Source organism: Vicugna pacos, chromosome 3 (genome assembly GCF_048564905.1).
Source record: "Vicugna pacos chromosome 3, VicPac4, whole genome shotgun sequence".
In the NCBI taxonomy this organism is placed as follows: Eukaryota; Metazoa; Chordata; class Mammalia; order Artiodactyla; family Camelidae; genus Vicugna; species Vicugna pacos.
The window spans coordinates 114,462,887-114,477,446 of record NC_132989.1 but is presented as its reverse complement, the minus strand read 5'-3'; the positions used below and the strand labels follow the sequence as shown (position 1 = coordinate 114,477,446).

At 45.3% G+C, this 14,560-nt stretch overlaps 1 protein-coding gene across 7 annotated transcripts in view; it reads right to left on the bottom strand.

The window, feature by feature from the left end:
* SEMA5A (semaphorin 5A) overlaps positions 1–14,560 on the bottom strand; it is a 449,868-nt gene that overhangs the window by 69,378 nt on the left and 365,930 nt on the right. For all 7 annotated transcript variants that reach the window (XM_072958863.1, XM_072958862.1, XM_072958865.1 and 4 more), the window contains 2 exons: positions 8,011–8,192; positions 2,745–2,888 (listed from right to left, as the gene is read on the bottom strand). In XM_072958863.1, the coding sequence (XP_072814964.1) occupies positions 2,745–2,888; positions 8,011–8,192 (326 nt within the window). The remainder of the gene's footprint in view (positions 1–2,744; positions 2,889–8,010; positions 8,193–14,560) is intronic.

Sequence of the window (14,560 nt, the reverse complement as noted above, 5' to 3'; positions counted from 1 at the left end):
CTCCACTCCTAGGCATATATCTAGAGAAAAATGTAATTCGAAAAGACACATGCACCCCAACATTCACAGCAGCACAATTTACAATAGCCAGGACATGGAAACAACTTCAATGTTCATTGACAGATGACTGGATAAAGATGTTGTTGTATATAGACATATTGGAATACTACTCAGCCATTAAAAAGAAGAACAACTGAGTGCTGATAACAACCACACAATCTTGGAAGTCAATCTGTGCCCAGTTGAGGCTCAGATGAGACCACAGCTCTGGCTAAGCAGAGAACCCATGTGAGTCATACAGGGCCTCCCGGTCCACTGAGACTGTGAGAGGATACATAAGTGTTGTTTTAAGCCACTCCGTTTGTGGAACTATTGTTACACAGCAGGAGAAAATGAATATAGACAATGACATTTGCATTTTGATAATATTTACAGAGGGGTCCATTGTTTCAACTTTATTGGTGGCTTCTTTGGGAATCAGTGCTTCTATTTAGTTTCTGTTAAGAAAATAATTTTCCAGGAAATTTTACAACAGAAAAACAAAATGCCCATACCTTTGAAAGTACACATAGACAATAAGTTAGATATTTCCTTTATCCATTATTTAGAAAAAAATAATGTGAATATTTCTGAGATTTGTTTCAATAGAGCTTTCATTGAATTATTTCATAAATTGGAGATTTTGTCCCAAATGAAAAGTCATTAACTGTAATCCTAGCATTAACTTAGGGACTTTTTCGGGAGAGTCAGTTTATTCATTTGCGGCCACTCGGGAGTTCCTCAGGGTTGCTGATGTTTAATAAGCCTGATGTGATTTTACTAGTGATTATGTGTGTCTAATCCTTGGTCTTTTGTACTGCTCATGGAGACCAGGGTCTCCTTTAATCTTGAGTTTGGTTCCCCAAAATCCCTTTCTGTCAGAATCAGGATGGTATTCCTTTATGCCACTTAGGTAGAGAGACGTCCTACATCACACGGTGAAGGAACCTAAAAGGTCTTTTGCATGTAAAGTTCAAACAAGAGATATCAAGTATTTGTTTTTCCTAGTTTTCATTAACTTCTTGGTAGCCCCCTAGAAACGCTGTTTAGAAGGGAGCTTTCAAGGGGGCACAGTCCCTGTTCTTACCATCCATGCATCTATTACTTAAGTTCAAATTTTTCCTCACTAAGCAATATTCATCTAGCCCAAATGAGTGTTTCTTCTGTTAAAAAAAAAGAACATTTTAAGTGGGAGTCCCCCAAACACATTCGTCATCCTATTCTTTTTCTGAAAATGAAGCCCATGAACACTTGTAAATGGACACAGAACACATATCTGTGTTAACCACAGAATAAACCAGCTTCCTTCCCGTGTGCTCCTGGGAAAGGTGATAACGGGTGTTAGGCTTTAGGAAGTGTGGTGATTCTAGGGGCGACTTTGCACTGATGGAGGTGACTTTGCCTGAACGGGCTTTATTATGTGACAACGTACAGCATTTTAAAACTTCCAATCAATCTGAAATCTTACAATGCCAAAAAAATAGCAGGGAGACGACTTTCCCATAATCACCTTTCCCACTTATCAACTGGTGTCAGATTGGAAATGACAGACGTGCACAAGACTGTCTCCGGGGACCACTTTAAAAACAACCAGCCCTGCTTTGTAAAAATCATCCTGCATTTTCCTTTGAACCAAAAGAATGAAATCTTAATTGGTAATTTAAGAACACAGTGGAGAAAGGAAGAAACAATTCTCTGCAGTTAGTTGCAGGCTGTAATAAATAATAACGAATTATCTATACACTAAGCCTGTTGGTTTTTGTCTATATAAATATTAATCATGTAGCAAATAATTGCATACAGCATTTTTATGAGGCCCCCACTGAACCCATTTCACTGGATACAAGCCTTACTACATTTTAATTAAAAGGTATTGAAAGTCATTTTGCTTCACGTGGATCAATAAGGTAAGTTTATGTGAGGACGAAGAGTAAGCGTCCAGAAAGTGATTTGAAATTCACCTACTTGGATTTTCTCCCAACAACCATATACGGGAATGTACTTTAAATACGCAAGAGAAGAACCAATGATCACAACTGCAGATTTTATGAAGCCAAAACCAAATGTCTGCATCTATAAAAAGCAAGAAATTGTCAAATATGAGACCACGGAAATGTCCCCATGGCGTGCTGAAAGCTTAAAATACACGGACAAGGATCCCCCACCCCGGGTCATCCTGCAGCTTCACTGAGGGTTAAAAGACAAGTTAAGAGACAAGTGTGTAACTGTAAATGTAACCAAAATACTGAGTACACCCTCACTTACGCACCACTTGCTGAATCTGGCTGTGACAGAAAACTTACCTCATTTGATCAGTACCATCTGGACCAGGACTGGCACAGGCCCTACTTGGAATCGTAGGTTGGAGGGCGGTCCAGATGAATAAGCATTCTCCACCAGACTCACTTGCCTTGGGAGGGAACCCACTGGAGGTGCCCACTGTCCCTGGATCTCCAGTCCCTTGGGAACTGCTCAGCTGAGCAAAGCCTGCGGGCTCCCTGGTGGCCCAGTGATGCTGTCAGCCCCAAGCTTTGGTCAAAATTAAAGGATGCCAGGAAAAGAGAGGGGCCATTCAGCTCAACTGAAAGGGATGCCACCGATAAGCTGAGCTAGATAGATCCCAAAGGAAAACCGCCGGGAAACCGACCACGCTGGAATGACAGCGAGCGTGAGGATGGCGGCGCGGGCGCAGAGAGCGGACGTACCTTTCCTCGCGGTTCTGGCCCACGCACACGCGGCCCCCGTGCCGGGGCGTGGGGTTGCTGCAGGACCGCTGCCGCACCTGGAAGCCGATCCCACAGGTGGTGCTGCACGGAGACCACGAGGTCCAGGGGGTCCAGCCTCCATTCCTGCGGGAGGAAGCAACGCGGTCACTGGTCCGACCGGCTCGGAGCCCAACCCCCGTCTGCACCCACCTCCAAATTCACACGTTCCCCTGCACGGACCATCGACTGCAGGCTGTGAAGGAGAGGGGACCAGACAGCCACGGGAACAAACGCATGGTGTCGCAGGAACCTCTGTCACTGAGAGCCTCCCCCCACTAGCCACCTGATTTTAGAGTCAAAACAGAAAATTTAAGGGTCAAGTTTTAAGTGCACTGTAAATAATTTAAAATGGGCTATATTAGAATTATATTAATTAAGAAAGTTGTTTCTTAATTAATGAAAATATTCAACTAATGAATTTAATAATGCTATTTCACTGAAAACCAGGGACGAATCTCTGAAACTTCAGAGTTTGTGATTTTTATTTGACTTGTACTCTATCAGTTATACTCTATGAAAAGTGCACTTTTGAGCAAACTAATCATTTAAATGCTTACTTTTAAACTCCACTGACATCAATGAAAATCAGTAACTCTCTTGATGGCATTTCTACTGACACAGAGCACCATGATGTTCAAAGCTTTTAAACAAGCTTTATCACAAATGAAGAAGGGATATTTAAAATTAAGATTCTTGGAGTTTTTTTGAAATTTGATAAGATGTGGAGTATAAATAAGAAGTGCAAATTATTTATACCTTTATGTAAGTGTATATATAGAATAAGGTAGATATATTAAAATATAAAATTAAAAATTAAATGAACCACTTTTATAAAATAAGCTGCTACTAACAGCTAGAGAAAATTTTTTGTTCAATATCCTATTTTTCCTTAAAATGTCTGCATGTAGAATGTTTATAATTTAAATATCTCCCTTAGCAGTTTATCCCTGCTGTTAAAAAACAAACTATAGGCATTTAAACATTTTTAAATATTAAAATATCTGTGAAATTCAGAGCCCAAACTCTTACACAGACAGTCTACTGCGTGTAGAAGTTTTTCCTACTTCTCTAGTCACGTCTGCATTTCTAAATAGTTGTTAAATTCATCCATAGGATTTAGATTTCCACTGAAAAAAATGCAACTCACATTAATTCTTATTTTATATATTTCTTTAAAAGCATGCAGGTCCATAGCTATGTCATTGAAACTCAAGGCATAAACAACAAATTGAATATGTAACTTCTAATATAATTTCAAATGAATATTCCACTAAGAAAATGCTTAGTATATTTCATATTTCCCTCCTTTATTTTCTGGAACAGAATAATAATCTAAAGAAAATATATACTTCGATGTATGACATCATAACAAAGCTGCTTTATGGGAATTTAGCTGAAATACCACAAGAGAAGCCAGAGCCTCCCAAGTGGCTTCTGAAGATAATTAGCATCTTACACTCCATTATCTACACAATTTAAAAAAGTATCGAAGTAACTCAGTGAGCTCCATACAAAAAGAGCAGTTTCAACATAAATAAAATGATACTTTTACTTTCAGAGTTTCTTAATATATGAAAAAAAACAAACAAACAAACTTAGATGATGCAGGAAACACTCCCAAAACTGTTTGGAAATTCTTAATTTCCTAAACCTTTTAGCAAACGTGACATTTGATGATACAGTCTATATTTACAATACATGGAATGTGTCGTAGACAGAGAGGTAGGTAAATGGAAGTATATGTAGATGACGGGAATATAAAAGGTGAGGAAATAAATGAGAAATAAATTGTCCATGTTGGTTTGTTCTGTGGAGCTGGGGCTGCAAGCCTGTAAATGCAGCTTAGAGGCAGGCGTGGTAGCAGGCAACCAGCGCAGCAGCAAAAAGTAAGCATACATCGGCAGACGGATCACGTTTGCGGTTGGGTCAGTCCAGAATAACCCACTTATGCATTTAAAATATCACTAAAACAGGTTCACTTATTTGATTTATAGTCTGAAAATAACCACTAATTGTGGTCTGTGTATGACATTCCAACTAAAACCAGAGCTGAGGAGGTATCAGTAAAGGAGTCCCAGTGATGCACCTGGTAGTCCTTTTCTCCGTTAAACAATATAAAAAAGAATATTAGTCATTTATTAAGCTCGTCCAGCAATAACAGTTCTGTAGCTTTTATAAGGTTTCTGCCACAGGCATCCACGGAAATTCTTAGTTTTATAGAAATAATGCAGTCCATAAGGCAATATTGAGATGCTTTTGTTTTCTGTAATAACGCAAATAATTGAATCTCTGTAGCCTTGACGGGATAGGCGATCTGGGCTGGCCTGTTTGGAAAACGTGAACAGAGGGCAAAATCTGCCCCTGCACCTTGCCTTTTCTTATCTGACCCATCTTCTCCTCTTGGGCAGGCAGTGCCCTCACTCCCTGGGTTGCCATACAGTGTGGGCACCCAACGTGATTTTCAGGATTAGTGACAACATACGCAATTTGCCCAAAGATCTTTGCATTCTACATAGGCTCCTGGGAAGAAAATACTGCTTAAAAAGAATCCTACATTAAGTGAGGAGAGTTCGAAGACCAATCCGAGAAGCTTTCCTGGTGCTTGTTTTGAAAAATAAAATATTACTGTGGTCATGGTGCTGGGAAGGGAGGAGCAGGGAAAGGGGGAGCAATCTGAGAACAGTTGTTAAAAAAAAAAAAGAAACAAACAACAAGAACACAATACACAGAGGAGACAGGAAGCCTACTCTGTGGACCACAGCATTTGACCCGTTCTCCTGGTCAGCCAGGAGTTGCTGTTAGTTGAGTGGGGGAGTCCTGAGCTCAGATACCCCAGCACAGAGCAGAGCTCTGTGAATAAGGATGTGGCTTCTACCTCCCATCTACTGTCAAAGTGCACAGTCGTGGACGCTGTGGCTGGCCTTTCTCCAGATGCTGTGGGTGTTGGTGGCCCTGACTCTCAGCTGAGAGGCTCTAACACCATCGAGGGCCCTGCCATGGGCTGGGGTCCTGACTGGACACAGCTCAGCCCTCCCGATCCCGCTGCGGCTGCTCAGGGCCTTCTCCAATTCACATTCCGCACACAACCAATCTCCCTGTCAGGGTGGCACTCCTGGCCAACCCATGACGGGCACAGGCTTTGCTCCTAGAGAAAAGTCCCATTAGGGAAGGTGTGGGTCAGAAACACTGAAAGATTACTTTTATTTATTTTTTATTATTTTATTTTATTTTAACTTTTAATTAATTTTTTTTTTTTACTGATTTTATTTAGGTGACTAAGTCCTATCAGGCCTCCAAGCCGCAACCTTGATGTTCTGCCTTTCTACTTAGCTGGATTTAGTCCCGCCCTCCCTCCCTGAGAATTAGAATTCAAAAGTGACGTACACATCCATGTGTTCACTTTAAGTATAAAATTAAACTGGATCTTTCCGATCGATAGTAAGTCTGACGTGGCCCTGCCTTGATAATAAAGTCTGGCTTAGCTAATTACTTCATATTGTGATTTCTTTTCATAAATCGAATGCCTTTAATCTGCTGCTCAAGGGAGTGAGAAAACAAATTTAAATGATGTGATACGATAAACAGTTTAATCAAAGACACTACATCTGCAAAATGGATTGAATTAGCAATATTTTGAATTTCTCAACACTTTCTGAGTATATTGGATTAAACAATAACAGTAACAAGTAAAAAAGCATAGGCTTCATTTAGAGCCATTAGACCAGCATTTGCAAAGCCTTTCTGACGCGCTCTGCACACGCTGAGGAGGAACCTGACATGAGCGACCGAGCAAAAAGAAATGGGCTCGCGGGTTAGGTGGTCTCCAGTTTTTCCCTTCCAACAAAATTGAGGCCAACATAAACAGATTGTCAGCTGACACAGGGCATTAAGAACAGTCTTTGGTGTGAGATTGCCCTACTGTTGGCAGGTAACTTCAAAGGGATATGTAGACTAATGGCCCTTTGCTGCTAGAAGACAAAACGGTTGTTGTGAACTGGCCTAATCCACTTGGCTCCGCACCACTGTCTCTCTGCTTCGACAGCATCAGTGGCTCCAATGGTTAGAAGCAAGTGAGCAGGAGGGGCCCTTCCTCCTGACCTCGCCACGAGCTGGTTTGTAAGGATGAAGGCAAATCTCAGCTCAGAACACAATCTGTGACAGGGCCTGCTTTTGTAAATGATGGAGCCCCAGGCTCCTCCCCCTCAGGAGTGTTAAACGTGCACTCGGAGAGTCTCGTAAAGCAGACGTGATGCTTCCGGCCCTGAGCCGCCAGGTTTGAGTCAGACCAGGGAAGGGCGTCCTCCAGGGAGCAGTTATCACTGCAGACACGGTACCCAAGTCATGCAAGGGCAGAGGTGGACGCACAGCGAATCAGCTCATCCACGCTTGGATGCCTCCTAATTCATCCACCGAAAACTACCCCTAACAGCCCCTTAGACCCGAAGGGGACCGTCTCACGCAGATTTGGAAAGTCATATGCACCGTTAGGAGCGGGCGCCTCTGTGTGTGAGCGCCATGTAGGGCAGTTTGAGTGGTTTCAGAAGCTGCCCCAGAGTCGGTATTCCCAAACCTGTAAAGGACAGATCGAGGGTAGCAGCTAAAGCTCACGTGCCACACGGGTACCTGGCACTGTGACGGCACAGCCGTCATTCAGGGTTTGTTCTGGGACACTGTGATTTCTGGGCGCAGTGGTCTTCATAGCAAGTTACTCACCTGCCCCCTAAAAGAATGTTGATAAAAACTAGATACCCCTCAACTACTTGTAAGTTTGCATCTAATTGTTTTCTTTAAAAGTTGCAAAGACATAATTTCTGTAACATCACTATTTAAATGTGTGAGTGGAATTTAAACATGGTGGTTTGACAACCACCTTCTCATTTAAAACACTGATGAACAAGGGTCTAATTTAACTTTCAGAAATTTTATGTTTTTCCCTCTTCTCTTTCACATCATGCACACTCGAAAATACTCTTCCCAATCTAACAATGAGCAGATGAACAGATTTAGATTTAGCTAAATGTACAAACAGGTTTAGAATCCAATTTGTAAGTTAAAATCTCCTTCCATAGGTCACGTGATTTTTAAGTGGTAAGTGGCCCCTTCTGCTACCTTTTTCTTGAAGGTGGAAGGCATACATTAGAAGCGATTTCCCAAGCTTCTCCACAGGCTGAGAGTAAAGGACGGCCGAGCGCTGGGAGGGACACACCTGGAACAGTTAGTGATCTCCACGCGGGGGCCCTCGCACTGCCAGCCGCCACACTGGGGGGCCGGGCTGTCGCAGGAGCGGGTGCGACACAGGCAGGATCCCACGGCGCTGCCATCCGTGTGCGTGCAGGGCGTCCATGGAGACCACGAGCCGAAGCGCCCGTCCACGGTGAGATTCCTGGTCTGGGAAGCAGATACGAGGGAGGATGTCAGAGGGGTTAAGGCTGCACACACAATAGAGAAAAAATGAAAGGTCTCCCACAAGACCATCGGAACTCACTTAGGATACTTCATACTACAATGAAAAAGAGACGAACGGGGAAGCAGTTCAGACTAAAGCAGCAGATGTCTTTGGTGGAGACAGTGATGGGAGGGAGGGGAAAAAAGGGAGGCAGAGGGGAGGAGGAGGCGGAAGAAAAGGAGGAGGAGGAGGATGGGGAGGGGAAGGAAGGATGTAATGACTTGTCAGTCAAGTGATGGCAGGACTGTCCACTCACGGGAGAAACCCAAGGAACAGGAAGAGTTGCAGTGAAAAAGCACAGACGTACAACTCTGAATTTTTACATACCTTAAAAAAATAAAAGATTCATCAACTAGTTTTATTTAAGACCTGGCTTGGCCTCAACAGTCACCTCCAACTGATTTATAATTTATAACACATTAAAACAGTGCCTATTCAGCGACGGGAACTCTACCAGCTGTTAGCCAGCAAGGAGGAGATAGATCCCAGCTATTATTGCAAGTAAATGCAGTGATGGAGCTCGGAGCAGAGCTGCAGGAGCAGAGGGGTCTCTGGGTGAGCTCGTGGGGTCTGGAAGGACAGGGAGGGGCCCGTGCTGGGTCCTGCAGGGTGCTGTAGGCCCCGGGAAGGAGTCGGCCGGGGCTGTCGAGACAAAGGACACTGCAGCTGTCACGTGTTGAGGACACCCAGACTGTCCTGTCACTAAGGGAGGGGGTTGGGTGGTGCAGAGGAAGCCAAGCTGAGAACTGAACCAGGAGTCATAGCAGGGGGCCTGGATACCCTGTGACTGTGACACAGAAGCCCTGAGGGCCCGGGAAAGAAGGGACAGGCCTCGCCAGCAGTCCCCTGGCCCTGGTGACTAGTGCTGATGGAACAGGGGGCATCATCACCTCAAATGTGACAAGAGGATCTTCTCAGGGGCTGCAGGGTGTTCTTAAGACTCAAGACTCATGGGACCCAGCCTCCAGATCACCCGGCCCCAAAAAGGAATCTCCCCTCTGAAAGGGGACAGCAGAAGACCTAAGGGCCAAACCTCCAACTTAACACGGGGACTTGTGCGTTTCTTAGCAAATATGACAAATGAAGAGCAGGATTACAAGTAGGTGACACGCTTTGCCTTCACCCCTGCTGCCCCCACCGTCTCGCCCCACGTGTCCTGCCCTGGATGACTGCGGGGACTGAGGACTCGTCAGCCGCACAGGAGAGGACTCCATGGAGACCGTCCATTCTTCGCAGGTTCAGAACAAAGCCGACACCACGTGTGTGTGAACATCCAGGCGAGCTTCACCTCTGCTCCATCACGCCTCCAAACACGACAGGAAAGTGTGAACTTGTGTGTTCACGCCTCTGACACGGCCGCTCGCCTCTAGCTGCCACAGTTATGACCCTGTCCCTCCTCCCTTCTGATCAGCACTCCGAGGCTTCAGACCCACACGCCCGGCAGTTTCTATAAGAAGCCGTGATGACAGCGAGGGGATAGATTCCACGTGATTCTCCGCATCCTCCCAGAGGGAGTGAATCTACAAAGGCAGATTTTCCCGAAGAGGAAAATATCCCCATTTCTAAGGTCCCTGTAACTCCCCCGTCCCACCGGGACAAAGATGCAGCTCCTACTCTGACTGTAAGGAGAACTTACTGTTTTCTTGGGCTCTTGTGGGGGGTAGGGAAGGGGTCAGTACACGGCCTCACTGGGATTTACGATGCTCCCAAATCCTCACGTGGTTTTAAGTCCAGACACCTGTCCACGATGTAATGTTCTCACTGTAGGGAGCATCAGCCCCTTGCTCACGGAGCCAGAGTCAGTAACAACAGTGATCACACCGTGTATCTGTCTGACCTTCACACAATCTAGGTCCACGCTCTTCACTAATCGTACTGATCATTACTACTCCATTGTGAGTATGCTGTCTGGGGAGCCCTGCAGAGCCAGCCCCCCTCTCCTGCTCTGCCCTCAGGGTGCCACGCAGGGCTGAGTGGGGGGCTGAGCCACCTGCTACCTGCCCTACGGGGGTTCGAGCCCCCCCCCAGTAATGAGGAGTGGTGAGAGGCTAGAGCTCAGAGGCCAAGGGAAACAGCACCTGAGTGCTTGTCAGGTGGTCGGTACGGGGACAACAGTCTAGTTAAGGGCCCGTTAGACATAAAAGCGTTGCACGGATCATACGGAAATGATGCTGAGTTCCATTTTGGCTTCACAGATGCAAACATGGTTCCATGCGCCTCCGTCACAGCATCCAAATGATGCCCTACCTCAGACAAGACCCAGATCTGCATGACAAGGAACTCAGTCCATGGCCTTCTCCGTGTACTTCTAGATGGAGGTGTTGGTTGGAAGGGGAAATCGGGGACAAGGATTCTCATGGAGGAATAAGAAGAAAGGAGGGCATTTTCACATAGAAAACATTTCATGGCTTTTATGCAAATTACTGACAGATTTGGCTCATTGGCTGGATTTATACAGGATATGAGGGATCCCACTGAGCAAGTGACTGATGAACAGATGAACTATGGAAAGAGGGGGTTTCAGGGCATGGGGCTGGACCGTGTCCCCACCGTGCTGCTCTGGGTATGACATAGGGAGGGGCAAGTGCCTGTGTCTCTGCACCCCAAACATGCACACACAGACACACACGTGCCACAGCACGTGGACAATAGTGCAAAGAGCTTAACAGAGAATTTTTAAAGCAACATGAAAAACAACCAAAACAAACTACCACCATTCATGTAGTTTAACGCACCATACTGATGCTAACATTTTACATGAAAAACTTCCTCCTCCTCTGAAGGCCTGCTTTTCTGTGGACTAGACTCCAGCCCAGCCCAGAAGGAGCCAGAAGCCTCTAGAATGTTGCTGGAGTGTCAGGGAAAGAGAGCCCCACAAGTTACGAAGTATAAAATAACGTGGCTTCATATTGTCGGCGGGGGTCCCAGAGATGAAGATCTAGGTCCAAAGTACTTGCATTTATGATGATGCTGGAAGGACCGCGAAGAGGATGTAATGAAAGCACTTTGGGCAGAAGTGTGGGCTGCTTTAAGGGAACAAACAAGGGATGCTGAGGACGCAGGGACGGACAACGTGGGGAGCTGGGACAGTGCTTGGCCTGTCGGCTTATTGGGGGAAAGGGAGGACAGGCTGTGGGGGCCTGAGTGGAGGACAGAGCCTGGGCTGGGGCTGCCCAGCAGGGGCTGTAACGGGGGCACGGAGACCCGGCTGAAGCTGCAACCTGAGCAGAAGGAGGGCAAGGAAGGCGTACCCCAGCCTCTCTCTTCCTGCCCAAGGTGTGCGCTGCGTGGTTCCGCCACCACCAGAGAAACCGGGGCAAGGGGGAGCAATCTGGAAGTGGGGAAGCTCAGGCTCAGATGCGGCCCAATTTGCTCAAAGTCACTGGTCATAAAAGACACGAGAATCCGTCTAAACAAGCTAAATCCAAAGCCTGTGATGTCAGCCACTTCATTCTTTGGTGTGATTCTTAGATCCTTCTTTGGTGAGAGTCTCATGGGAATCAGCTTTGTATACTTTTATCCCCGACTGTGTGATAGCAGAGTCCCCTTCGCCAGGAAATAACAGACTTCCAAGAGCTGGTTATAGAAGATCCAACTTTTGTTAACAAGCATAATCTCTAATCCTATGTTTATTCATGATCAAGTCATTAATTCACGACCGATCAAGGATGCAGATGTGTATGATGAGCACAGAGGTCCTTGGGGACATCCTAGGTTCTTACTTCACCCCACCACCCTTCTCTTGTGACTAAATCAAAGTCCTATACTTTCTATTCAGATATTCTTCCAGAAGTTAAAAGATCTTCCTTTATTTCTTTTCAAAGTCTCATGTACTTTTGGTCGGAGACTAACAAAACAGGACGCTGGATACGCCCCGTGGACAAACTAGCCTCGTGCTATGGCGCTGACTTACTGTGACCCTTACGTCTCTCTGTGCAGATGCGTTCCAGGAAGGGGAGGCAGCGCCTTTGAAGAGGACTAAGCTGAGCACTGAGTGGCCTCCGCTGGGCTGGGCTGGGTGAACAGAGGCAATGTTTACTGCCTCTGAGTCCCAGTCCTTTGATCTATAAAATGGAAGCAACAGCGTTCATTCCAGGGGTTCATTATGAACTTTAAGTGAGGTATTTCATTGGCAGGTGCCTCCCAAGGCACTGAGCACATGGTCCAGACACACAAGTAACCTTAGTCGCTTTCTCCTTCTGTTACAGTAGATTTCCTTCCAAATTCCAGAAGTAATACTCACAGACCATCTGACTACCTGGTGACTAACAGTCAGCTGTCACTGAGTTCACCTGTCAGCCACCTGCGTTGGGGAGATGTGGCCGCTGGGAATGGCACTGTCCTGTGAGTTAGGGGTGATGTCAGAAATACTGGGTTGAAGTCCTGATTTCTTTTCCAATGTAATTTTAGAATCCTGTGTAAACCTTTCCGTCTCTGGTGTATCGTGTTGCCATCCAAATAAAGGGCTTCCAGCGCAGTCACCGGGAAGAGTCCCCTTTCACTCTAAAGATGATGATTGCACAGCAGCCAGGGGAGAATCTGTTATTTCGAGACATTCAGGTGCTTATTTGGTCTCCTTATTTTGCTAGTTACTGCACAATGCATTTTGGAACAGGGACTCATTGTATGACGTGACATGCTCATCACCGTGATCATGAATGACCCACAGTCCGTGGGTGATTTTCATGCACCAGTAAAGCCCAGGGAGATTCTTAAGACCACACTAACCTTGATGAGCAATACCACGGGTTATGCAGGACATACATGTTACTTGAATTACTCTAGGTTTGTAAATTTAGATCTTGCTCGAACACCTCAGGTCTCTTATACCGAGAACAGTGCTTGTAATCACAATTACATAAGCAAAAAGAACATTAATCAATATGTCAGTCAACTGTTGTCCTGTCTCCCAGACAAGAGAAATCCATAAACATTGGAAACAGGGAACTTTTAGTGGAAAAGACGTTGCCTTCTTTACTCTGGCCAATAAAATCAAGCCTTTCTTCCAGTCAAAAAATTAAAAAAAAATTATATAGAAGCAAATTACATTTTTTATAGCTTTGAAAAATACTTCTCTAAATCGGCTTTGTATTAATGCTAATCATTTCATCTAGCTTATTTCTTTCTAAGAGATTTTTAGGAAGGGGTGTATAATTAAAACAACAGTTGGGTAATGTGGGATTTCACATTGTCTATCTGGTAGCCTACATGAGTCAGAAAAATACATGTTTTTCTTTCTTGTGTTTTTCTCAGAGTGACATAATTTATTGCCTGTTGTTGAATGCTTTGCATAGTCTTATAAAAGCGTATCTTGATAGATGACAGATTACTTTGCAGGAGATGATAGAGATGGTTTAGTAATGAAATCACCTCGTGCCAGAAAAAAAAAAAATCTTGTTATGTGCGTTGTAAGGACAGTGAATCAGAGCACACATCCCAGCCTCTTTTTCAAGCAGATATGGTGGAGGTGCAGCTCTGAAATCAGGGCAGGTCCACATCGCCCTCTGACCTTCCTTCAGTTTATAAAGGAAACTATCATCTCAGTAGAAAGAAGCAACTTTAGTGATAACCCTCCAGTTGCTTCTTAAATATTGGGTCATGTCCATTTTGACTGCAGAACTACACAAGATGCCCTTGTAAACTAAGTGGGTGAGCGTGCATTTCCCGTTACGTAATTAAGCGTGCCCCGACATCCACTGAAACAGCCTTCAGTCTTTACGTCTTAAGAAGAACTGCTGTCATCTTCTGCCCTTCTTGCCACTGACAGAGCCAGGTCAGACGTCGACAAGGAGACGCGCTGATTCTTCTAACGTATGTGTCTCGGCTTTAGAGCCACGTTTCAGACATTGTGCTCTATGTTTTCTTTAGCTGCAAAGAATTCAAGGTGAACGCCTTCACGTGGTTCACACATAAGAAGGGTCTTAGCACAAACACTGGCCTGTCTTAACCGGTTGCACGACACACTGCAACAAAGTTTGCTTCTCAAATCAGAGACCTGAAGCTAAATAACGAAAAGGACTAGCCGCTAACCCCACCGCGAGGCTTTGCTCAGAGCCTGGATGTGGCGACGCAGCCACCCCGGCAGGGAAAGGCTGAGATCTCGTGTCGACCTTCGGGGAATGACACTGGTTCCGACAGCTCTGCCTCCCTCGTGCCACTCTGCCTGGTTTTCTCACAAATAGGAGGGCAGGCTTCGTGACACATGGCTTAAATAAAGGAAAGAGCAGGTTCCTTGACAGGAAGCAGACGGACTGTTGAGATGCCTCAGGCAGACACAGCCTGGACTTGAACTAATGGAACGTGTCCCTTC